At 43.9% G+C, this 27,203-nt stretch overlaps 1 protein-coding gene and 1 long non-coding RNA gene across 3 annotated transcripts in view; one reads left to right on the forward strand and one right to left on the reverse strand.

The window, feature by feature from the left end:
* The window catches only part of LOC127610769 (uncharacterized), a 75,769-nt gene extending 62,179 nt beyond the window's left edge, over nt 1–13,590 (reverse strand). The window contains exon 1 of the long non-coding RNA XR_007965039.1: nt 13,530–13,590. This is a non-coding gene — a long non-coding RNA (uncharacterized LOC127610769). The remainder of the gene's footprint in view (nt 1–13,529) is intronic.
* Nucleotides 1–27,203, forward strand: part of zswim8 (zinc finger, SWIM-type containing 8) — a 204,509-nt gene that overhangs the window by 139,461 nt on the left and 37,845 nt on the right. For both annotated transcript variants that reach the window (XM_052080981.1, XM_052080982.1), the window contains exons 11-14: nt 117–248; nt 2,524–2,703; nt 4,227–4,410; nt 8,599–8,697. In XM_052080981.1, the coding sequence (XP_051936941.1) occupies nt 117–248; nt 2,524–2,703; nt 4,227–4,410; nt 8,599–8,697 (595 nt within the window). The remainder of the gene's footprint in view (nt 1–116; nt 249–2,523; nt 2,704–4,226; nt 4,411–8,598; nt 8,698–27,203) is intronic.

A 27,203-nucleotide genomic window follows, 5' to 3' on the forward strand; every position in this document is an offset into this window, starting at 1 on the left:
ACATAAGTGATTTGAATTACAGCGTGGCCACAGAACAAATTAAACTTGTATTTTATGGTAACACAGGGCATGGTATTCTTTGAATAGAATGACCCCAAATGATGTTGTTTGAATAGGTGCTGTTTGCATGTGCTGAGGCTCTACATGCTCATGGATACAATAATGAAGCATGCCAACTGGCTGTGGATTTGGCAAAGGAACTTCTGGCGAACCCTCCTGACCTTAAAGTGGAACAGCCACAGACGAAGGTAAGTTCAGTAAAATTCACTTCAACTTCAAAGTGTCTCATTTTATCATTCTATTGGGTCGTCTCAGCTATGTTGTCTAGCAAAAAATGCTGGCCTCAGTACATTTTCATGTCCTTTCCTGACTCTTAAAACATTTGTACATCAGACCAGAATAATTTGTGTTTCTTAATTAGATGAATTCCATTGTTTCTTTTGTTTTTTTTAATTTAACAATGAAAGAGTTTATTTTTCTGTTATTTGTTAGGTAGAGAAAGCTGTTTCGAATATGAATCTTGAGTGTACCTGTGTGCGTGCATCCCGTAGACAGTGACTTGAGTGTGGGACGAGAGTGCCAGAATCCTGAATGTAGTCTGATCAAATACAATGTGCACTCTGAGACAAGACCCTGTATGCTTCTCAGTGTTGCTTAGTATCTGTTATTTCCCGACACTTGATGAGGAAGACCTTGATTTGGCTGGATTCTACTTAGTACTTTTATTTTGACCAAGGAAATTGGTTGAGATTCAATTGGAATTGAAATGGATCGATGGATTTGTAATAGAGTCCTGTAAATTGGTGAAGGTGTTAAACTGTGTTACTCGAAGAGTTTGCTGGCATTGGGTCCCAAACCCCCTGTTCTGTCCCTGTATGAATGGTGTCAGAGGTTCGTTCAAATTGTCAGCAGTCAGGATGAATTTTTGAGGGTAGGATTTCACCAAAGCTGCCTTTTGTCTGTTCATAAACTTCATGGACAGAATTTCTAGGCAGAGCCAAGTTGTAGAAGAGGACCGGTTTGATGGCCTCAGTATTATATCTCCTTTATTTCAGATGAGTTGTACTACTGTTGGCTTCATCAATCTACATTAGCCAGCTCTTATTGGAGAAGTCCGCAGCTGAGTGTCAAGTGTTTTGGATGAAAATCAGCACTTCCTACCTGAGACTACGGTTCTCTGTTGGAGAAGAGAGGCGTGCACTCTCCAGGTCTGGGATAAGATCCTGCCCCGAGTGGAGGAGTATAAGTATATTCGGGTCTTCCTCACTATTCAGGGAAGAATAGAAAGGGTGATTCGACAGGCCGATTGTTGCAGCGTCTGCAGTGATGCTGACCTCCCGTCCGTTGTGGGGATGAACGAGATCAGTTGAAAGACCTAGCTCTTTATTTAGGCCTGGACATGCCCACTACATCTAGAGCAGGTGTCACCAACATTTTTGAGGGTGAGAGCAACTTCATGTGTACCGATTGTGTGAAGGGCTACCAAATTGATACACGTCTGAAATAACATATTTGTCCAAAATACCTTCAATAATATGAGGATGTGTTATTTTTAATACTTGATGATTTAAATTGTCAGACTTTGATCGTGTTTCGAAATGTCTCACAGTACTGCCAATGTTTGCATTTTTAAATCATAATTTCTACTAGCAAATCACAATGTCCAGGCACTGGCGGGCTACTCAAGTGGTCTTCACGGGCTACCTGGTGCCCGCGGGCACCATGTTGGTGACCACTGATCTAGAGCCTTTCGGAATTCCGGGCAGATCTCATCCGGGACTTTGCCACCAAGGAGCTTTTTAACCGCCATGGTGACTTCAACCCAAGAGATAGGAGAGCCTACTACCTCAGAGTCTACAGACTCTGTTTTCTAAAGAGAAGGCATGTGGCAAGATGACCAGCGACGGAGCAGACGAGAGACCAACTAAAAATATAGTTTTAAATGTTTTCAGATTTTCAAAATATTAAAACCCGAGTATTAAAAAACAGGCAAGAGTGCCAGTTTATATATTGTCATATAAATTGCACAGCCCAAACCGGGTACTCCGGTTTCCACCCACATTCCAAAAACTTGCATGGTAGGCTGATTGAACACTATAAATTGTCCCTAGGCATGAGTGTGATTGTATATCTATGTGTGCCCTGTTATTGGCTGGCAACCAGTTCAGGGTGTCCCCCGCCTACCGCCCGAATATAGCTGGAATAGCCCCCAGCTCGCCTTAGACCCTCGTGAGTGTAAGTGTTTCTGAAAATGGATGGATGAATATCGGGAGGTGCCGTTCAATTCTTGTGATCTTACAGTCACAAACCTGAATATATTTTGTTGAGATTGTATGAGTTAGAGTAGACAACACAAAACAGCATATAATTGTGAAGTATAACAATAAGGATCCACACTTTAAAAAATATATTTCTACTCTATATATCTGTTCATGTGCATTAATGTAATTCTGTCTACTATAGGTGCAGTTACTCATACATGTGTCATTTCACGTCTGCATATTTGCCTTTTTGTTTGTTTAGGCTAAGAAGAATAAAGTGTCGACTGGCCATCAGACACAGGTGGCTACCAACACATTGTCAAAAGCAGCCTTCCTCATCACTGTCCTCAGTGATCGACTGGAGCTCCATAATCTGGCCTTCAACACCGGCATGTTCTCCTTGGAACTCCAGAGACCACCAGCATCTACTAAAGCTTTAGAGGTTCGACGCTCAGCCATTTTATTAAATCACTTTTTATTTTTAAGTATGATGGTGAATTAAATGTGTTTTCAGCATATCAGTCTAAATAGCGTGTAGCAGAGATCTGTAGATTACATAAATTAGCATCTTCTGTTTTTATCTTCTGTTACAAGGTCCCTCGCATTCTGAAAATGAATGCAATTCCAGAAGGCCAATGAATGTAACAAAGATTGGCACTTGACCCTAATTTGCCGGTCCCTATTCTGAAACCTGGGCATCCTTCCGTCACCATCCCTCCTTCCTTATTCATATAATAATTGGTCCTCCGTCCTAATCCTTTAAAAGCATTTCATCCTTAAACCTCACCCGCCAAAAAACATCATTGCATGACACCATGAAAGACAAGCAAACAGTAGAAGTTTCATAATTCATGAACATTTAAAGCTAATTAGCTGTGTTCGTCCCCCTGCCGCATCTCCTCCTAGGGACATGTTCTCCTTGAGGAAGAACAGCTTGTCAAAGCTCTTTGGTCGATGATGTCACACATTTGAAAAAAAAAAATCTCCACAGCAGCAGAGTTCGAGAGTGGGGTGTTGTATTTCATAAATATGTCCCCCCACACCACTCTGTGTTCCTCTGGCACGTTCCCAAACCAGTGTGCGCGGTTGGGTGACCAGTGGTGCATTTTAAGTGATCCAAGGAAACGTTTGGCCTGGTTGTCCATTTCGCCCAAGTGGGTTGAAATGAACTATTGGCTGCCTCGTGTCGGTGTTGAAAAAGTACATTGTATATCAAGCCCATGCGCACGAACAAGCAGACGGAATTGAATAGATTAAAACACACAAATGAAATTAAAATAAATCTCATCTTCAAATTCATAAAATATTCAGGTCATTACTTATCATGAATTTTGAAATCGGATTTACCATGTCAAAGGAGAGTTTGAGTTCGTCGAGCCCTCAAAGAGGTGCTTTCAGGGAGTTGGACGGAATCCTCATCTCTCAAATTTATGAGAGAAGAGTTCTTCGTCTTTGTGAAGAAGGTTGTGCAGTCCAGCTCTCGTCCGTCTACCTCAAGCAACATACTTGAGGTCCCATCTGGGGTGCAAAATTGTCTTGTCCAGGGAAACCAAGACAACGAAAGTCTGTAAAATGTAGAGATTTATTTCAGCTACCAAAACTATGGAGAAACACCATTGACAGATCTGTGATGGAGGCTCTCCGAGCAGTGGGGTGCTCCATTTTTATTGCATTTTTCTCTTCTTGGGAGGGGTTATAGTCAGACAACACAAGACAATCACTACTTTGGACAGTTCCACTTACAGATAACAGGATCAAATTGCCTGAGGAAGCAACTTTGCCTATCTGCACTGAACATGGTCAGCACTCACAATGGCACAGTTAGTTATAAGATGCCTTTTAGCACTGTTAAAAGTCAAATTCCCATTAGAAGTGTTAACGCTCAAGAAATTGATTCCATACAACAACATAAAAATGAGGCCTGATGATATGTAGAACATGATTTACTGTTTTTGAATTAACCAGGTGAAGCTGGCTTACCAAGAGTCAGATATTGTGGCTCTGTTGAAGAAACTTCCGATGGGTCTCGTAGAAATGTCCGTCATCAGAGAGAGGGCTGAGCAGCTCAGAGATGGAAACTATTGTGGTTACAGACCCGTCCTTCCGCTCATGTTGGCCAGCTTTATTTTTGATGTCCTCTGTGCCCCAGGTAAGAACAAAATCCAACTCAATCTTTGTGTTGATGTATTTGAAGGGCTTTTCAGGTGTTCATTGTTTATATGTTAATTTTCTTTTGACATAACTTTAGCAACAAATTCAAACCATACATCAATCTTCACATTCTGGCTTGTTATTTTCCATCTATCCATTTTCTTCCACTAATCCGGGGTCAAGACACAGTTGCAACAGTTTAAGCAGAGAAGTCCTGGTCTTGTCCAGCTCTTCTGGGGGGATCCTGAGGAATTTCCATTGTCTCTTCATGTGATGTCTTCCCGTTGGGGAACATGTAGGGAACGCGCAGGGACTATGTCTCAGAGACACGTGGATCAGATGCCCAATTGACTTCATGTAGCTCCCCTCAATTAAAAGGAGCAATGTCTTGACTCTGAGCCCTTTCTGGATTACTCTGCTATCTCTAGGGCCCGACACCCTTTGAAAGAAAATCATTTTGGCCGCTTATATCCATTATCTTTGTCTTTTGGTCATGAATACAACTTAAGACCATAGGTGAGGGTGGACCCTAGATTGACCAATAAACAGAGTTTTGCCTCTCAGCCCATCTTCTTGTTTATCCATGGACAGACTGTCCCGATCTGCCAGTCAATCTATGGCTGCATCCTTCTGTCACTTCTGAACAAAACCCCCCAAATACTTGAACTCCTCCGCCTGGCGCAAGATCTCATTCCTGACCTGGGGAAGCAATGCTACTCTTTTCTGAAGTCACCAAACCATACACTCCGAGCACCTTGACTGTGCTAAGAATTCTGTCCATAAAAGAAATAAACTAAATTACCGTATTTTCACGACTATAAGGCGCCATTAAGTCTTAAATTTTCTCCAAAATGGACAGGACGCCTTATGGTGCGGAGCGTCCTTTATATGCGCTGAGTTCCAAAATCTGACTGACAGCCGACACGCCGTTTATATAGACCATAAAGCCATTATTTTTATTTATTTATTTTTGTTGTATTTTTTCTTATCTTATTTGATGTAGTTTTTAACATTGTACTCGTGATTTTAACTGCTTGTTTTAAGGTGTCCTTGAGTTTCTAGAAAGGCGCCCACAAATAAAATGTATTATTATTATTATTATAGAGAAAAGGCGGAAGTGACTGTGAAAGAAGTCGGCCAATCAGGGAAGGGTGGGCGTGTATATATACATATATGGAGAGGGAGAGAGAGAGAGAGGGAGAGAGAGGACAGACAAGCTAGTCCGCCAATGGTGAAGGGTGGGCGTGTACGTGGACGCCTCAAGCCAGTACCAACACTTGTATAGCGTGTGGCAATGTGCATTGTTGCAAAACAACTCCGGTTTTGGTTTCTAAGAACCCCTGAAAATAAATTCGACAAAGAGACATGCCTACGAAGCTCAGTTAAAACTTAAAGCCACCGGTTATGCTTTTGGCATGCGTGACCATCTCACAGCAGCGGTGAAAAATCTAGTCAAGCAAATGAACTCTGAGCTTGCCGTTATTCCCGGAGGCTTGACTAAAGAACTCCAACCGCTGGACATTGGCATCAACCGGGCGTTCAAAGTAAAGTTGCGAACAGCATGGGAACAATGATCGATGGCAAACACAACTTTACAAAGAGTGAGAGGCAGCGCTGGGCGAGTTACGCCACAATACGCAACAACGAGAGGGAACGCGGCGTTTTTGATGGATTACGGTACTTGCACAATTGTTCAATTCTTTCTACACACACACGCGCTGCCACCATGTTTCGCTCTGTTCTTTACTTTCAAATGTGGGAAAGCTTCACACGAGAGAAATGTTGACTTTGCTGTTGCTACTCCTTCTTTCCGCTCGGCAATGCGTAGCAACTCACACTAGCATGTGATGCATTCAATGACAACTGAGATGTGCAGTCCTCTGCTTCTGATACAGAGGATGAGGACTTTGATGGATTTCTGGGTGATGATTGATCGAAAACGTGAGAACATTGTACGATGGCTAAATAAAATACACCCGAACTCAGTTCTGCTTTCGTTGCCTTTTTAAAAACGTGTTTTTATCTTATCTGTATGTCTTGGCATGCTACCGTATGCTTCAAGCTAACGTGTTAGAGTGCGCGCATGCATGCCGTATGTTTAAGCTGGCGTATGTTTTACCACTGTAAAACTGCGGCTATTCGTACGATGCGTCCTGTGTATGTGTAAAAGACAGAAATGTCACGCATTAATGAGACTGCGGCCATTAGTACGATGCGTCGAATAGTCGTGAAAATACGGTATTGCCAAAAAGCACCCTTGGCCAAGTCCAACATATTTGCCGGCAATGCGGACTAAACTCTGACGATCACGATTCGGACGAACCAAATAATGTCTTGGATCCCAAAAATTGTTGACTCCAGACAAGGACTCCGTAACAAAAAGGTTTAATATACAAAAATCGCACCGACAAAGTAGGAACATAAAGCGCTGGTCAAAACAAGGACCAGGGAGCACAAAAACTAAACGATAACTCACAAGCGCTTGCACTTAAGCCAAGGAAGGAAAACAAACCCGAGACTACAAACGAAAAACAACGTATCAAATGCACGTAGCAAAAGCTAATTCACTAAAACAAAAGCAATACTTACAAAACCAATGGTACAGAGATATCAATAGCGAATACAACGAGGTCTATAGCAAAGGTCAATGAGCAAGGAAAGCAGCAAGGCAAAGCAATACTCTGACAACCAGCAGACAGTTTATGGGTCCTAAAATACAGAGTTCCTGAATTGCGAGATAGACAGCAGGTTTGCAACCAGCAACTCTGCTCAGTCTGCCACCTGCTGGCCAAGCCAAGAACAGGAACATGACACTGACACTGGTCATCGAGGGGCAAACAGCTTGTATCAAGGCGGTGGATACCATACTTCTGAAGCACCGTCTACAGAACTACCCGAGGGACACAGTCGAACGGCTCCTTGAAGTTCCCCAAAAAACATAGCCTAAATTTACGAACTACCGTGTACTCTTGGGGACCGTGCAGAGGGTGTAGAGCTGATCGACTGATCCATGGTCAGGACAAAAGCCACACTGCCCTTTCCTGACTCTGAGATTCTACTTCCCAACCGGCCCTCCTTTCCAGCATGCCTGAATAGCCTTGAGTAAGGTTGAGGAGTGTGATTGCCTTGGAGTTGGAACAGGCACGAGATGGACCACCACCTTGGTCTACCAATCCAGAGGCACTGTCCCTGATGCCCACACAATGTTGTCGAGGCGTGTTAACCAGGACAGCCCCACAACATTCAGAGCCTTCAAGAACTCCGGGCAGATATCATCCATGACCGTCACTTTGATACCAAGGATCTTTTAATCCACCTCAGTAACTTCAACTCAAGCAATAGAAGAGCCCAAAATAAAGTCCTTAGCATCTGCTTCTTCAAACGAAGTCGTGTAAGTGGAATTGACAAATGCATTTTAGTAATTTCCCCACAATCTCAAGATGTCCTGAGTTGAGGTCAGGAGCATGCCATCTCCACTATATCTTAACTCACTTAATCCCAACCCCCTTTTCACTGGCGGAAATTTCTCAATCTCATCCATTTTGCTGGATTTTGACAGATCTTGCAAGGCCGACAGATTATTGTGTTAAAGCTCTTTTTTCAACTGAAAAAAAATGTGTTTCTATGTGTTTGTATCCTTTTGCAATCAGCATTAGAATAGCTAAACTTAATCAGATTTTCAGTTTCTGAGGGAAAAAAAAAGAAATCTTGTTTGTTTCCGGGGGTTCCTCCCTTCAGGAGGTATAATGTTTGTTGGTTTAAGGTCCAGTGATTGACTTGGCCAGTCTAAAATAAAGGCGATTCAGATTTTTTTGTTTTGGCATTATGTTTTGGGTTTATTACATTGTTGTTGAATGATGAAGCTTCTCTAGATTCACTCAGTGATTGTGTGAGACTCTCTTTCATTTTGTGCTGTGATCCAATCCATCCGGGATTGGTTGTGCCACGTAGTGTGTGGCAGAGTTATGAGAAATTGGATCTACAATGATCGGTTTTGTCATGTTTTCAGAAAGAAAATAATACATTTGACTTCATCCTTAATAAAGGGGCATGTGACTGTCACCACTTCAATAATTGCACTGTGCATGTTTTTAGCATGTCTCCTTTCATTGATTATTCAGTGACACTCACTCAGGATATTCTGAATAGCTCGTGTGCAGCATTTCTGTTCCCTTTTTCTTTGCAGTTGTGTCTCCAACTGGCTCCGGCCCAACCAGTCGCAAGCACAGCAGTGAGATGCTGGGGGATGAAGAGCTTGGCTTTTGTGCAGCTGTTTCAGCACTAGGTAATTAAACAATTACATGTGTGTGCGCGCCTGTGTGCATGTGTATTTAAATATAGGTGGTTCTAAAACAGTGTGATCCAGGAGTGTGACATGAGAGGCCAAAAGTAAACTCGTTCAAAAACATGTCGATGATTTATGCTTTAAATCACAACTACCTGCAGTGTGTTCACTCACCCCTTTGTTCGCAAGAGATTGTTGGAATTGTGTGCTACAACATTGTACAGTGATCCCTCACTGTATCACGCGTCATTTACGCGGCTTCACTACATCACGTTCCCCACCCCCCAAAACTACTGTATTTTTGAAAAAATGGCAAATAACTGAGAGGTTTTGTAGATGGTGGTACTTATGATTGGTTCCCGGCGCGACCATTGACAATATGAGTGGATTTATCCCGGGAGCCGATTGGCTGTGCATCTTCGCAGCCCCACCCAGCATATTCCCTTGTGTCCGGTCATGTGGTTGACTCTCTGATCAGTGTCTGGTCACGCTGTCTATTGTGATCAGTGTCTCGTCAGCTGTGCACTCTCTGATCAGTGTCTCGTAATGCTTTTGTGTTTGCTACATGCACGGCAGGGAGAGGGAGATGGAGGGAGGGAGGGAGAAAGAGAAGAGAGCACGAGAGCACATGCTAGAGCGAGAGCGTGCATGAGAGCGAAAGTGAAAGTGAGCGTGAGTGCGAGCGAGCAATCAGGAGGGAAAGAGAGGGGATGAAAAAAGCAGCAGTATCTCTTCACCTCCACCTCATCACTACCAATTAATTGTGTGATCATAAACACATTGGCTGCGCTGTGACAGCTGCGCTGTGACACTGTCAGTGCGGTGTGAAGTGAGAGTAACAAGTCTCTTTGCCTCTCTCAGAAGGCAATGCTGATGAATGTTCATTACTGTATATGCACTGAGCATCCATTCAACGTCCGCATCACAGCAGACGCTGCACCGATCCGCCTGTCGATCTCCCGCTCCCTCCTACCCCCACTCGTGAACAAGACCCCAAGATACTTGAACTCCTCCACTTGGGGTAAGATCTCCTCCCCGACCCGGAGGGGGCACTCCACCCTTTTCCGACTGAGGACCATGGTTTCAGATTTGGAGGTGCTAATTTTCATCCCAACCGCTTCACACTCGGCTGCGAAACGCTCCAGTGAGAGTTGGAGAGCCCCGTTTGAAGGAGCCAACAGCACCACATCATCTGCAAAAAACAGGGATGCAATACTGAGGCCCCCAAAACGGACCCCCTCAACGCTTCGGCTGCGCCTAGAAATTCTGTCCATAAAGGTTATGAACAGAATCGGCGACAAAGGGCAGTCTTGGCGGAGTCCTACCCCCACTGGAAACGATTCCGACTTACTGCCGGCAATGCGAACCAAACTCTGACATCGGTGGTATAGTGACCGAACAGCCCGTATAAGGGGGTTCGGTGCCCCATACCCACGAAGCACCCCCCAGAGAACTCCCCGAGGGACACGGTCAAACGCCTTCTCCAAGTCCACAAAACACATGTAGACTTGTTGGGCGAATTCCCACATACCCTCAAGGACCCTGCTAAGGGTGTAGAGCTGGTCCACTGTTCCACGGCCGGGACGAAAACCACACTGCTCCTCCTCAATCTGAGGCTCGACTTCCTGACGGACCCTCCTCTCCAGCACCCCTGAATAGACCTTACCAGGGAGGCTGAGGAGTGTGATCCCTCTGTAGTTGGAACACACCCTCCGGTCCCCCTTTTTAAAAAGAGGGACTACCACCCCGGTCTGCCAATCCAGAGGCACTCTCCCTGTTGACCACGCGATGTTGCAGAGGCGTGTCAACCAGGACAGCCCCACAACATCCAGAGCCTTGAGGAACTCCGGGCGGATCTCATCCACCCCTGGGGCCTTGCCACCGAGGAGCTTTTTAACCACATCGGTGACTTCAACCACAGAGATAGGAGAGCCCACCTCAGAGTCCCCAGGCTCTGCTCCCTCCAAGGAAGGCGTGTTGGTGGAGTTGAGGAGGTCTTCGAAGTACTCTGCCCACCGGTTCACAACGTCCCGAGTCGAAGTCAGCAGCGCCCCATCCCCACTGTACACAGTGTTAGTGGTGCACTGCTTCCCCCTCCTGAGACGTCGGATGGTGGACCAGAATTTCCTTGAAGCCGTCCGGAAGTCGGCTTCCATGGCCTCACCGAACTCTTCCCACGCTCGGGTTTTTGCCTCGGCGACCACCGAAGCCGTGGTCCGCTTGGCCAGTCTATACCCGTCAGCTGCCTCTGGGGTCCGACAGGCCATAAAGGCTCGATAGGACTCCTTCTTCAGCTTCACGGCATCCCTTACTGCTGGTGTCTACCAGCGAGTACGGGGGTTGCCGCCACGACAGGCACCAACCACCTTACGGCCACAACTCAGATTGGCCGCCTCAACAATAGAGGCACAGAACATGGTCCACTCGGGCTCAATGTCCCCCGCCTCCCCCGGAACATGGGAAAAGCTCTGTCGGAGGTGGTAGTTGAAACTCCTTCTGACAGGGGATTCCGCCAGACGCTCCCAACAAACCCTCACTATACGTTTGGGTCTGCCAGGACGGACCGGCATCTCCCCCCACCATCGGAGCCTACTCACCACCAGGTGGTGATCAGTTGACAGCTCCGCCCCTCTCTTCACCCGAGTGTCCAGAACATGCGGCCGCAAATCCGATGATACAACTACAAAGTCGATCGTCGAACTGCGGCCTAGGGTGTCCTGGTGCCAAGTGCACATATGGACACCCTTATGTTTGAACAAGGTGTTTGTTATGGACAATCCGTGACGAGCACAGAAGTCCAATAACAAAACACCACTCGAGTTCTGATCGGGTGGGCTGTTCCTCCCAATCACGCCCCTCCAGGTCTCACTGTCATTGCCCACGTGAGCATTGAAGTCCCCGAGCAGAACAAGGGAGTCCCCAGCAGGAGTACTCTCCAGCACACCCTCCAAGGACTCCAAAAAGGGTGGGAATGCTGAGCTGCTGTTTGGTGCATATGCACAAACAACAGTCAGGACCTGTCCACCAACCCGAAGGCGGAGGGAGGCAACCCTCTCGTCTACCGGTGTGAACCCCAATGTACAGGCACTGAGCCGGGGGGCAATGAGTATGCCCACACCTGCTCTGCGCCTCTCACCGTGAGCAACGCCAGAGTGGAAGAGAGTCCAACCCGTCTCGAGAGAACTGGTACCAGAACCCAGGCTGTGTGTGGAGGCAAGTCCGACTATATCCAGTCGGAAATTCTCTGCCTCACACACCAGCTCGGGCTCCTTCCCTGCCAGAGAGGTGACATTCCATGTCCCAAGAGCTAGCTTCTGCAGCCGAGGATCGGACCGCCAGGGTCCCCGCCTTTGGCTGCCGCCCAGCTCACATTGCACCCGACCCCTTTGGCCCCTCTCATGGGTGGTGTCCCCACTCGGGGACACACTGTTTTGATTGGAGTGGAAGACAACATTGTTTTGATCAGAGAAATAGACAACAGCAGCCTCAGCCTGTCACTGAAACACTGAGAAAAGACTGAGAAAAACAGACAAAGCAGAGTCTATCAAGGACATGTGACTACTTTATTTTTTTACACATTTAATAGCACTCTCCTTAGTTTGGGGGGGATTAAATTTAGATTTTATATCCACATTTGTAAATGTTTTAAAAATTACTTTCTTTATTAATCTTGTTTAATCTTAAAGTGCATTACTATATTTTTCAAGACTAATTGTTAAAATGTTGTGCCTTTTTACAATCAGTGGGATGAGTTGCAATGCATATCTGTGAATGATAAAAGTAAATTGCACATTTGTCTCAGGAAATCTAAGGTCTTTCATAAAATGTTTTGTTAAAAAAATATGTTCATTAAATTTCAACATTTTCCTAATCTTCTTGTGCTTCGTTAGAGCACACCGAAGACATGATATTTTGGTTATTTATAGCAGAGTATGGGTATAATTTTAACGGTCCGGCCCACTTAACATCTACCGAGGCCGTATGTTGCCCACAATGTGAAATGAGCTTGACACCACTGCACTAAAGAAATAGTGTGCAACTTATGTGAAATAATTTATTGATCTATTTTATTTCACATGCATTACCAATAAAAATGACCCAATGCTTGATATGTATCTTAGTTGGTTTTGAAATGTTTTGTAAAAAAATGTTCACATCTATTTTGCAGCAAACCCATTGAACTTCCAGTTCAACATACTGAAGTTGTTCAAGAAGAAATGTGTACCCTGTAGTACATTACAGAGTACAGAGAAAACAGACAGTGTGAGATAAATGTCAAATTATTTGAGTAATTCATCACAATCAATATTTAGACTTCAATTTTTTTAAAAATTCATGGTGCGAACTGAAAATTTTAGCTTTAAGTATTTATCAAGGCAATTTTTGGGGTTGTTTTCACTGAAACAAATTAAGTTGGATTAATTACAAACTAATATAAGACCTGCGAGCAGCTATAAATTGCACTGGCAGCACTGGCAACATTGAGGTACTGGTATGTTGTGGTACTGGCACAATTGGGATTTTAGAAAATGAAGTACTGTCCATCAGATTAAAAGCTATTTTGATCAAATAAGACATAGGTGTCAAACTCAGGTCCTGGAGGGCCGCTGTCCTGCATGTTTTCCAAGTCTCCCTGTTGCAATACACCTGATTCAAATGAACAGGTTCAATGTCAGACATGCGCAGAGCTTGTGGATGATCTGATTATCAGCAAATAACACATTACACATAACGGGGGTAGGACTAGATACGTTTTTTACTTCTTCCTTATCCCTTGAACACAATAACTGTTGAATGAAGACTGATTTATTTCTTTTTACTATTTTGTCTACCTTATTTTCTGTCAAATTATTACTGTATATGTTTTATGTTCAATAAACAAACCAAACAAACAAAAACAAACAAGTCATTCGACCCTGAGAACAACTTGGACCCGGACAATAATTTCTTCAATCATAACCACACCATCATAAACTCCAAGTATTATAAATAATTCAACACAAATGTAGAACTGAAAAATACACTTTCAGTGATTCACTTACACAGTAGAAGTCTCAATAAAAACTTCACAAAAATCCAAGAATATTTTCCTAAATTCAATAAATGTAAAGTAATTAACATATCAGAAACTTGGCTTGAAGATGAAAAAACATAGGATATGAAATGTTTTCAACTAATAGGGAAGACAAAAAAAGGCGGGGTGGTCGCAATATATGTAGACAAAGCTCTACGATGCAATAAAATCAAGAGCCTCACAAACAAAACAGAGAATCTAATGGAATGCCTAATGATTGAAATACATATTAAAATGCATCAAATGCATTAAGCTGCATTTATCGGACACCACGATATTGTCTAGACACATTTAATAAAAAACTGACAGATATGCTAAGTGATTCCAATGATGAGAAAACACGAATAATATGTGGCGACTTTAACATCGACTTATTAAGATGTCCTTTATTTGTCCCATAGTGGGGAAATTTACAGCCTCCAGGACCAAGAATGTGGGTAGAAAGAAGAAGAAGAAAAAACAAACACCGTTCAATTAAGTGCAATATAAATACAAAATGGATAAATCGCAGTGCTATTTACAATTGTTTTTCACATCACACACATCACATGATTTAATTATTATTATTATTGTTGTTATTTTTATTCAGCAGCCTAACAGCAGTCGGTAGGATCGAGCGTCGGTATCTCTCCTTCTTACAGCGCGGGTGTAACAGTCTCTGGCTGAAGAAGCTACCTAGTGCTGTCAGGGCGGGCTGGAGAGGGTGGGAGGGACTGTCCATCATAGTTTTTAGCTTAATTAGCATCCTTCTGTTGCCCACCTCCTCCAGAGTGTCAAGGGAGCAGCCCAGGACAGAACTAGCCTTCCTGACCAGTCGCTCCAGTCTCTTTCTGTCCTGGGCTGAGATAAGATAAGATAAGATAAGATATCCTTTATTCGTCCCACAATGGGGAAATTTACAGCCTCCAGCAGCAAGAATGTATGTAGAAAGAAGAAAGGAGAAAGGGGAAAAAAAACAACAAACATCTTTCAATTAAATACAATATGAACACAAATGGATAAAAAATATTATTATTATTATGATTGTTATTTTTTATTCATCAGCCTGACAACAGTCCGTAGGAACGAGCGTCGGTATCTCTCCTTCTTGCAGCGCGGGTGTAACAGTCTCTGGCTGAAGGAGCTCCCAAGTGCTGTCAGGGCGGGCTGGAGGGGGTGGGAGGGACTGGCCATCATAGCTTTTAGCTTAGTTAGCATCCTTCTGTTGCCCACCTCCTCCAGAGTGTCAAGGGAGCAACCCAGGACAGAACTGGCCTTCCTGACCAGTCGCTCCAGTCTCTTTCTGACCCGGGCTGAGATGCTGCCTGACCAGCAGACAATGCCATAATGGATGGCCGAGGCCACCACCGACTTATAGAACGTCTTAAGGAGTGACCCCTGAACCGCAAAAGACCTCAGTTTCCTGAGTCGGAAGAGTCTGTCCTGGCTCTGTCCTTTCCTAATCAGGGCGTCCGTGTTTGTAGACCAGTCCAGTTTGTCGTTGAGAAGAACACCGAGGTACTTGTAGGAGGTCACCCTCTCTATGTCCATACTCTGGATGTTCATCGGTGCTGGTGTGGACTGTTTCCTGCACAAATCCACAACCAACTCCTTAGTTTTCCTAGGGTTGATCTGGAGGAGATTCTGCTGGCACCAGTCCACAAAGTCTTTCGTCAGTCTCCTGTACTCCCGATCGTCCCGCTCTGTAATGAGGCCAACAATCGCAGAGTCATCGGATGAACAAGAATGGAGCCAGAACAGTGTCCTGGGGCACTCCAGTGCTGCAGAGAAGCCTGTCCGTCTCACAGCTCTGCAACCTCACGTACTGCGGCCGATTTGTGAGTTAGTCTATGATCCATGCTGTGAGGTGGTGGTCCACACCGGCGTTCTGCAGTTTGGAAGAGTCGGCTCTGTCCTTTCCTAATCAGGGTGTCCGTGTTTGTAGACCAGTCCAGTTTGTTGTTCAGAAGAACACCTAGGTACTTGTAGGAGGTCACCCTCTCTATGTCCATACCCTGGATGTTCATCGGTGCTGGTGAGGACCGTTTCCTGCAGAAATTTGCCTCCCTGTAAGTTGGGCTGGATGGTGTTGGAGGCACTGGAGAAATCAAAGAACATGATTCTCACAGTGCTCCCAGCCTCGATCGGCAAATTCAACTCGATCGGCAAATTGGTGCCGTTGTCAAATCCAGCTTCTTTCACCTGAGACAGCTGGCCAGAATAAAACTTCTCCTCTCTCATGAACACTTTGAGACAGTAATTCATGCCTTTGTCACATCCCGGCTCGATTACTGCAACGTCCTTTACTTTGGAGTCAGCCAATCCTCCATTAAGCACCTTCAGCTGGTCCAGAATGCCGCTGCTCGCCTCTTGACTGGTACTCGTAAGAGGAAGCACATAACTCCTACTCTGGCATCCCTTCACTGACTCCCCATACATTTTAGAGTTATTTTCAAGATCCTCTTATTTGATCCTCTAAATAATCTCGCGCCACCTTACCTCTCTGAGCTCATCCGCCCCTACACACCTGCCTGGCGCCTCGGGTCTGTGGACCAGACATTTTTAGAAGTACCAAGAACTAAACTCAGAGGGGATCAAGCCTTTTCTGTTGCTGGTCCCTCTCTCTGTAATGACCTCCCACTGAACATTCGGCAAGCCTCCACGCTGCCCATCTTTCAAAACCCGCCTCAAAACTCACTTGTATTCTTTGGCCTTCGACTCAGCATGACTTAGATTTGTTCTTGGTTTTACTGTTTGGTGCTTTCTACTGTCTTTATTACCGATTTGTTTTACTGTTGATTGTACATGTTCGAGAGATTATTTTCATACATTATTAGAGCAGAATAAAAGCAACACAAGAAATATGGAAAATATTAAATTATGTACCGTATTTTCACGACTATAAAGCGCTATTAAAAGTCTAAAATTTTCTCCAAAATGGACAGTACGCCTTATAATGCGATGCGTCTTTTCTATGAGCCGAGTTCCAAAATCTGGCTGAGACCCGACATGCTGTTTATATAGAGAAAAGGCGGAAGTGAGGTCGGCCAATCAGTGAAGTGCGGGGAATCGGTCGGCCAATCAGTGAAGTGCGTCCGCGCACTTATATTTACATATCTCTCTCTCCATAATTTACATATATGAAGAGAGGTGGACGTGAGGGAGGACAGGCACGCAGGTGGTGGGTCCGGCAATGAGTGAAGGGTGGGCGTGTAAGGCACGCCTCTAGCAGGTACCAGCACATGTATAAAATGTGAGTGTGTGCATTATTGCAAAACAACTTCGGTTTTGGTTTTCAAGAACCCCCGAAAATGAGTTCCACAAAGAGACACGCCTACGAAGCGCAATTCAAGCTCCAAGCCATCGGTTATGCAGTGAAACACGGGAATCGAGCAGCCGCCAGAGAATTTAATATCAACGAATCCATGGTTCGCAAATGGAGGAAGCAGGAGAACGAGCTTCGCCAAGTCAAAAAGACCAAGCGCAGGTTTCCGTGGAAATAAGGCGAGGTGGCCAGAGTTGGAAGACCAACTGGAGCGGTGGATTCTTGATCAAAGAGCAGCCGGCAGAAGCGTCTCCACGGTCACCATTCGACTAAGGGCGAAAACGTTAGCCGAAGAATTGAAAATTGAACATTTTCAAGGAGGTCCGTCTTGGTGCTTTCGCTTTATGAAACGGCGCCATCTATCTATGAGAGTGAAGACGACCGTGGCTCAGCAACTTCCAGCGGACTACAAAGAAAAGCTGGCCGTTTTCCGCACCTACTGCAGTAAAAAGATTGTCGACAAACGCATCCAGCCTAACCACATTACCAACATGGACGAGGTCCCGCTGACTTTCGACATCCCGGTGAACCACACTGTGGAGAAGAAGGGGACCAGCACGGTTGCGATACGCACAACGGGGCACGAGAAGTCAGCTTTCACTGTCGTTCTTGCTTGTCATGCTAACGGATAGAAACTGCCACCTATGGTGATTTTCAAGCAAAAGACGCTGCCGAAAGAAAAGTTTCCAGCCGGCGTCATCGTGAAAGCAAACCAAAAGGGCTGGATGGACGAGGAGAAAATGAGAGAGTGGCTAAGTGAGGTGTATGTTAAGAGACCGGATGGCTTTTTCCATGCCTCGCCGTCACTCTTGATTTGCGACTCCATGCGTGCCCATCTCACACCAGCGGTGAAAGACAAAGTCAAGCAAATGAACTCCGAGCTTGCCGTCATTCCCGGAGGCTTGACGAAAGAACTCCAACCGCTGGACATCGGCATCAACCGGGCGTTCAAGGTGAAGTTGCGAGCGGCATGGGAAAAATGGATGATCAATGGCGAACACAGCTTCACGAAGAGTGGGAGGCAGCGCCGGGCTAGTTACGCCAAGATCTGTGAATGGATTGTAGCTGCTTGGACGAACGTTGCTCCTAGTACAGTTGTTCGAGCTTTTGGCAAAGCCGGCATCATTTCCGTGGAGCCACATGACGACGAGAGTGACTCTGACAACGAGGGGGAACCCGGCGATTTGAATGGATTACCGATACTTGCACAATTGTTTAATTCGGACACAGAAGATGACGACTTTGATGGCTTTCTGAGTGATGCTTGAGCAAAAAACGTGAGTACCTTGTAAATAAAATACACCCGAACTCAGTTCTGCTTTCGTTGCCTTTTTAAAAACGTGTTTTAGCTTCGAGCTTCAGTGTGTGCTTCAAGCTAACGTGTTAGCGAACGTGTTAGCATGCATGCATGCCGTATGTTTAAGCGTATGTTTTACCACTTTAAAACTGCGCCTATTCGTGCGGTGCGTCCTGTATATGTGTAAAATACAGAAATGTCACCCATTAATGAGACTGCGGCCATTGGTACGGTGCGTCGAATAGTCGTGAAAATACGGCAATTAGAACTTGTTCTAAAAATGCAGATTATCCAGAGTACTTTATTAAAGATGAAAATACCATTATTAAGAGAACTGCAGAAATAGCAAATGAATTAGTATTTTGTTAATATCGGTAGTAATCAAGCAAAACAAATTCCTGATCCAATAAATTATTTTGAAATAGATAAATACATGGGAAAAAAAACCTCTTCCACAATATTTCTTACTGCATAATGAATATGAAATTTCATAATGAAATATTAAATATTGTAAAAACATTCAAAAATAAAAAAGTCAACTGATTGCTTTAATATTGATGTGACAATAGTAAAACAGACTATCAAACTCGTAGTGCAACCTTTTATTCAGTTCAACAATAAAAAAATCTAACCTTCTGAAGATTACAAATGGAGTTCCTCAGGGGTCTGTGCTTGGACCAAAACTATTAATCTTATATATAAATGATATCTGTAGTGTCTCAAAACAATTCAAATGTGTCCTATTCGCTGATGATACAACTTTCTACCTTTCTGGAGAAATTATGAAACAGCTCTTGGAAACTGTAGAAAATTAATTAAACAAAAAACTGGTTCGACAGAAATAAATTGTCACTTAACCTGAAAAAAATCGAAGTTAGTCATTTTTTGATACAAGACCAATCAAACACCAAGTTAAAATAAAGGTAAACTCAATTGAAATAGAACGCGTTAATGAAAATTTCTTCTTCAGTTTCTTGGACTTGTAATAGAAACTAAACTATTCTTGAAGCCACACATAGACAACGTTAAAAGAATAATACCCAAAACTATAGAGATCCTCCACAAAACTAAGGATGTGTTATATAAAACATCATTGTACACGTTATACTACTCAGTATTACTTCCATATAATGTATGATCTACTGTGTGGAAATATGGGGAAACGCTTGCAAAACAAACACACTCCCTGTTTTAAAACTACAAAAAAAGCAAACAGAATAATCAATAGATCTAAATATACAGAACCCACGAATCCACTATTCATCAAATCAAACACGATGAAATTCTATGACCTGGTTGACTTTCAAATCGCCCAATTAATGTACAAAGTACATAATAACCTCCTTTGCCAAAACATCCAGAAGCTTTTTGATATTAGAGAAAGCTGTTATAATTTAAGGGGTACTAACCTATACAAAAAATCCCAAACAAGAACAAACATCAAAAATTAGTGTATCAGAAATAGGTGTCAATCTGTGGAATAATTTTGAAACGGACCTGAAAATGAGTAAATCGCTTGTCGAGTTCAAAAACAAATTCAAAAGATTAGTACAAAAAAACTACACAAATCAGAGTTAAGATGATACATTTAATATGCAAGTGTGAGTATGTACAGTATAACCAGGGGTGCCCAAACTTTTTGGACCGATGATCTACTTTTCGATCAACTAACATCCCGGGATCTACCCTTACCGGCACGCGCACACACGCACACGCACACACGCGCGCAAACGGAGGCATGCCACGCACTTTTGCAGCCTGTTAACTATCGTAGCTCACACATACCATTTTAAAGTCCTTTTCTGGGCCCTCCAAGATTCCTATTCTTTGCTCGTGCCCTGTGTGAATTGTACACGAAGCAAACTTTGAATGAGAATCATGACGATAAAAGATAGAGCGCAACAGCTCTGATCACAAGCTGCAATTGCAAACTGCTGAGCGCTAACATCTTCCGGTGACGTAATCACGCGGCAGCGTAAATTTAAGATTTACCTGCTTTATTTTAATTTTTAAATGTTTTTTTTTTTGTGAAAATGAGACTGATGATTAGTGTGCAGTGTATATTAACACACAAAATATATGACTAACATGGTCAAAGAAACACAAATGGTTGTTTGTTTTTTATCTCCTCGCACTCCTCGGATCTACTTGGGACCTGTCTTTGATCTACCAGTAGATCAGGATCTACCTAATGGGCACCCCTGGTATATACAAACCGAGAGCTGTAAAGAGAGATTAGTACAGTACACATAAGGATAAAAGTATTGATGATATGTTGATTTTTATTTTATTTTTGAATTGAAAAAAGATCAACTCATATGTTGCTACAGAACAAGGGGTAGGACTAGTTTTTGACTTCCTCCTACTCCTTTGAACATAGAATTGTGATGATGACTGTTTTTTTTCTTTTCCTTTTACAATTTTTGCTTGCTTTCACTTTTGTCAATTTATTATTGTATTGTGTTTTATATGTTTAATAAAACAAACAAACAGGTACAGCCAGGGCTGCTTTGCTTAAAAATTGTAAGAGGCGTTGTTGAGCCATTTTTAAAAATATTGGTGGTGTTGCTCGGCCATTTACAAACCCTTACTGTATTGCTGCAGTATGTCTGCAATATTGTAAGAAGTTAAATCTGGGGATTGATTGCAAAGGGAAGAAAAAAATTGACTCTCCAGTCCAAGTGGATGACCGTTTCATTATCTGGATGGACCACACTTTCGGATAACCACCAATATACAACACATATATTCATCTATCCATCCATTTGTTTCTGCTTATCCGGGTTGACTCATAGGGGCAGCAGCTTCAGCAGAGAAGCACAAAATTCCCTCGCCCTATCCACTTCATCCATCTCTTCCAGGGACACCAAAGCATTCCCAGGACAGCTAGGAGACCTCTCTCCAGCGTGTAAGATGCTGCACAGACCCGTGTGTCGATCTCCTGTTCCAATTTTGGTTTGGTTTGTTTATTGAACATAAAACATATACAGTAATAATTTGATGAAAAATAAAGTAAATAAAATGGTAAAAAGGAAAGAGAAATCAGTCATCATTCAACACAGTTATTATGTTCAAGGGTGTAGGAAGAAGTAAAAAAATGAAAAATCTAGTTTTACCCCGTGTTATGTGTTTACATCTAATAAATCATTTTTATATCAATCAGAAAACAAAAGAGAGTAAGAAGAAAGAAGTCTCCATTTAAGCTCCTACTTTACCCTTAACCGTGATATTTTTACAACTTTTGGTTTGTATCGGGATTTTATACATATTGTATCAATTTTCTCTTGTATTCATAATGGATATTTCAATACCTTTCTCTATTTATCAACTTAGTTCTGATTTATTATTACATTTAATGTTTAGAATTTATCATTTTAACTCTGATTGATGTAGGTTGTTTGTACTATTTTTTTGAATATGTTTTTGAACTCAGCAAGCGATTTACTCATTTTCAGGTCCGTTTCGAAATTATTCCATAGATTAACACCTTTGATAGATCCACTTCTTTGCTTGATGTTTGTTCTTGTTTTGAGTTTTTTGAATAAGTTGGTTCCTCTTAAATCAAAGCTGCTTTCTCGAATTTTGAAAAACTTCAAAATGTTTTGGCAGAGCAGGTTATTGTGTGCTTTGTACATTAATTGGGCAATTTTAAAGTCAACCAGGTCATAACATTTCATCGTATTTAATTTGATAAATAGTGGATTTGTGGGTTCCGTATATTTTGTCAAGTCAACAGTATTTATAGAGCACTTTCAAACAGCCATCGCTGCATACAAAGTGCTGTACATGGAGCGATTTAACATACACAATGAACAGTAAGACGAATCCGTAATAAAGGCGGTAGAAAGCACCAAGCAGTAAAATCAAGAATGAATCTAAGTCATGCTTGCCGAATGTTCAGTGGGAGGTCATTCCAGAGAGAGGGACCAGCAACAGAAAAGGCTCGATCCCCTCTGAGCCTCAGTTTAGTTCTTGGTACTTCTAACAAAGACTGGTCCACAGACCTGAGGCGCCGGGCAGGTGTGTAGGGGTGGATGAGTTCAGAGAGGTAAGGTGGCGCGAGATTATTCAGAGATTTGAAAACAAAGAGGAGGATCTTGAAAATAACTCTAAAATGAATGGGGAGCCAGTGAAGGGATGCCAGAGTAGGAGTTATATGCTCCCTCTTACAAGTACCACTCAAGAGGCGAGCAGCGGCATTCTGGACCAGCTGAAGGCGCTTAATGGAGGACTGGCTGACTCCAAAGTACAGGGCATTGCAGTAATCGAGCCGGGATGTGACAAAGGCCTGAATTACTGTCTCAAAGTGTTCATGTGAGAGGAGAGGTTTTATTTTGGCCAGCTGTCTAAGGTGAAAGAAGCTGGATTTAACAACGGCACCAATTTGCCGATCGAGTTTGAAATCACTGGCCAGTTTAAGGGCCAAGTTTGAGACTGTTGACTTAAGATAAGGAGACAGGGGGCCCAAGTCTACAGGATGGAATGTACAAGGGCCACTGGGACCAAACAATATCACCTCTGTCTTCTTTTCATTGAATTTCAAGAAATTTTGTGCCATCCAGGTTTTGATTTCTTCCAGACAGGATAGGAGTGGCCTTAATGAGAAGTCGTCTTTCTTGCTCAGTGGGACATAGATCTCGCAGTCATCTGCATAGCAATAGAAGGGAATACCATGTTTCCCTAAGATGGAACCCAATGGGAGCACATATAGCGAGAACAGCAGAGGCCCCAGAATTGAGCCCTGTGGAACACCACATGACAGGGGAGCAGTGCGGGACTTAGAGCAGCCAAGGCTGACACAAAAGGTTCTGTCAGCCAAATAGGACCTAAACCACTCAAGAGACCTGCCACCAATGCCCACCAAGTGCTGCAAACGACTCACAAGAATACTGTGAACCACTGTATCAAATGCTGCAGTTAAGTCCAATAAAACTAGACACACGTGGTCTCCAGAGTCATTTGCCAGGAGGTTGTCATTAGAAACACGTAACAGGGCTGACTCCGTGCTATGCATCGTCTTGAAACCTGACTGGAAGACTTCCAAGATGTTATGTTCATCCAAGAAAAGTTTCAATTGCATGTGCACCACTTTTTCCAGAATTTTGAAAATGAAAGGCAGTTTGGAAAAATGACAGCACACCTCGATCAAGACCAGGTTTCTTGATCAAGGGTTGGACCACAGCATGTTTAAACTGTTGGGGAACTATACCAGAAGAGAGGCTGCTGTTGATGATATCCAAGACCGATGCACCAACACTCGGGAGAACCTCCTGAAAGAAATGCGGGGGAAGAGAGTCGCAGGGGGAGCCAGATGGCTTCGTCTGGCGAACTACGTCCTCCAAAAGCGTCAAGGACACAGTTTCAAAAGAATTTAGCACAGCTGAACATGGAACATGGACAGAGGGGTCAGATGTGGTATTTGAGACCGAAGTCCTAGCTGTAGAGACCTTATCAATGAAAAACTGAAGGAATCTGTTGCACATCTCGGGTGAAGAATCCGAGCAAGTAGGCAGAGGGGGTTTGAGTACAGAATCTATAGTTTTAAATAGTGCGCGTGGGTTGTGACGGTTAGCTTTAATAAGGTCCGACTGATATTCTCTTTTGGCCTCTTTAACTGTGAGCTGGTAGTTACGCCAGCAGTATTTCCAAATTTGATAAGAGACATTTAATTTGTCTTTTTTCCACTTGCGTTCGGCTTTGCGACACCCCTGCCTAGATTGCGCGAGTTTTGTCGTTGAAATAAAGGCCCGGGTTTAGGTTTTGGGAGCACAGTTTTTGAAGGAGCAACCAAATCCAGGATGGCAATGCATGACGAGTTGAACCAAGAAGTGAGTTCCTCTGTGTTAGATGAGGGTACGCAAAGGTTATTAAAGGCATCAGAGAAACGACTAGCAGTGCAAGGGTTAGAAAGTCGGCGTTTACAACTAGGAGCGGCAGATTTCACAGCAGCATGCGATAAGACTATGTCAAATTAAAACTGCCATGTGATCAGAAATTGCATTTTCAAGGACTTCCAGATTTGACACCGGTAGACCATAAGCAAGGACAAGGTCTAAAATATCTCCTTGTTCATATGTCGGGCTGGTCACATACTGCACGAAATCAAAAGAGCCGATAAGTCTTAAGAAGTCCTTTGCTAACGTTTTTTCCGGACAGCACACATGGATATTAAAATCCCCCATTAGGAGAATATGACCATATCTCAGCCTGATTTCTGCAAGAAAGGTTGAAAAGTCACAGTCTTTGTTGTATTTAGGAGGACGGTAAATGACAGCACAGAGCACCAGGAAAACACCACCGACTTCAAAGAAGGTTGCTTCAAAGCTGGTGGCCGATGTGGTGAATGTGCCACCACGGCCTGATGTCCTCAGGGTATCGAGGAAACCACAGTCAACAATTCAAGCAAAGCGTTGTACTCACCAGTACCTGCCCAAGTCTCCGTCAGACACAGGAAATCCAAGTCATTGGAAAGGAAATACTCCTTCAGAATATGGGTCTTGTTCGTCAGCGACCGGGCGTTTAACAACGCGATCCTTGTGGGAGTAGCAACGGGAGGGATTGCCTCTTCCGATCGCCGAGCCCGGGGGAATTCCCTCAAAAGCTTTCGCTGGATTCCTCACCGAGAAAGGCGTGGAGGGTAGAAATGCCGTGGCGCGATGGGAGAGCCAACGACTGTTAGCAAGCACGAGGCGACATGGTCGAGGGCACACCACGCCGGAGCGATCAAAGTGTGTCTCGGATCCCGTTTTAGGTTCACGAGCTGACCGCTACGTTTGCCGCGGCGACGGCGCTTCTGTGAAGGGGGCGAGCTAACGCGGAAGAGATTAGCCGTCAGGTTAGCCAAGAACAGAGGTAGTGTCTTTTCACCACCGTCTTGCCAAAACGCGGCCGAATCTCCGACGTGCTGTTAAATCAATAACAACGTTCGGCGACCATAAACCAACCGAGACGCTGTTAGGGAGGTAACAAGCATTGCGAAAAGTAAAAAACCCAGAAATGGCAGGAGCGTCGCCGAACACACTGGCATAATATGATGAATAAGAGGTCCGCCTTGAAAGGCGGAAAGGCGGGGGAAAAGCCTTGCTGATTTTCATCCGAACCACTTTACACTTGTCTGTGAACCGCTCTAGTGAGAGTTGGAGATCACATCTTAATTTCTTGAAAAACAATAGGGACCTTGTAGCGGTTGCTGCTGGAGCCCTAATAAGCAAATAAAAGTTCAATTCAATTTGAGTACAAATTGATTTTCGTTTTCTGATTCAAGACATATTTGAGAAGAAAGAGGTCCAATCTCGCCCACCCATAAACAACCCATATTAACCCAAACCATGTGCCCGGGATTCTGCCAGACGTTCCCAGCAAACTGACATCTTCCCCCACCATCAGAGCAACAGAGCACCAGGTGGTGATCCGTAGATAACTCCTCCCATCTCTTTACCCGAGTGTCCAAAACATGTATATCCAATGAAACTACTACAAAATCGATTATTGAACTTCATCCTTGGGTGTTTTGGTGCCAAGTCCACATATGGAGACCCTCATGATTGAATATGGTGTTTGTGATGGACAATCCGTGATGAGCACAGAAGTCCAATAACAAAACAATGGTGCTTCAGCACATACAACAGTCAGGAGCCGTCCCCAAACCCAAGGCGGAGGGAGGCTACCCTCTTGTCCACCGGTGTGAACCTCAAAGTTCAAGCACTGAGCTGAGGGGCACAATGAATATGCCCACACCTGCTCTGCACCTCTCACCGTGGGCAGTATGGAAGAGAGTCCAACCCCTCTCGAGAGAACTGGTGCCAGAGTCAAGGCTGTATGTGGAGGCAAGTCTGACGATGTCAAGTCGGAACTTCTCTGCCTCGCACACCAGCAAGAGAGGGAACAACTTTTGCAATATTGCGTGATTATTTACCATTTTTAACAAAGTTGACAGGCTTGGTCGGTCCTGGTATCAAGTGCACATATGGACGGTTTGGTTTGAACAGGGTGTTCGATATGTGTAATCTATTCTGACCATAGAAGTCCAATTACAAAACACCGCTTGAGTTCTGATCCGGGGGGCCCTGAACCCCAATCGCACCCTGCAAAACTATCCAGGGCAGGCCCACTCAAGAGGACTGGTACCCAAGCTATATGTTGAGGGCAGCCCGACGATGTTTTTTCAAAACCTTTCAATCATGCACACCAGCTCGGGCTCCTCCCTTCCAGAGATGTGACATTCCACATACTCGTGCCAGCTTCTGTATTTGAGGATAGGACCACCATTTGGCTGCTGCCCAACTCACATTGTACATGGCCCATATAATCTTTCTCACACGTCGTGAGTCCATAAGGAGTATCTTTTTTTTCCTAATCAGTTTCTGTTTTAATAATTTTGAAATGTAGATCTGAATAAGAGGTATTCAGCTCTACATTTGTGAATAAAGATCTCCCCCTGCTGTTTGTATTTCATGGTATTACACATCAACAACTGCTCTTCATACACTGCCCCACTGTCCCAAGGTGTCCCCCAGGGTTCTGTGCTTGGTCCTCTTCTCTTCAAAACATACCTTCTACCCCTCGGCCAAATCATTCGTCATCATGGTCTCCGGTTCCACTCCAATTGTAATTCCCCACCAAATCATTTACCCCAACAACCCACTCCACCCTGTCTGTCTTTCAGATATCAAATCTGGATGCAAACACCTTTGTCACTCTTATCTGCACTAAATCTCATCAGTCCTCAGTCCCTCACCCAAACAGCCTCCAACCTTAACTATCGACAACTGCACCATGTTTCCCTCCACTCACACAACCTCTGTGTCCATTTTGATAATAACCTCTCTTTC

This window comes from Hippocampus zosterae, chromosome 11 (assembly GCF_025434085.1).
Source record: "Hippocampus zosterae strain Florida chromosome 11, ASM2543408v3, whole genome shotgun sequence".
NCBI lineage: Eukaryota > Metazoa > Chordata > Actinopteri > Syngnathiformes > Syngnathidae > Hippocampus > Hippocampus zosterae.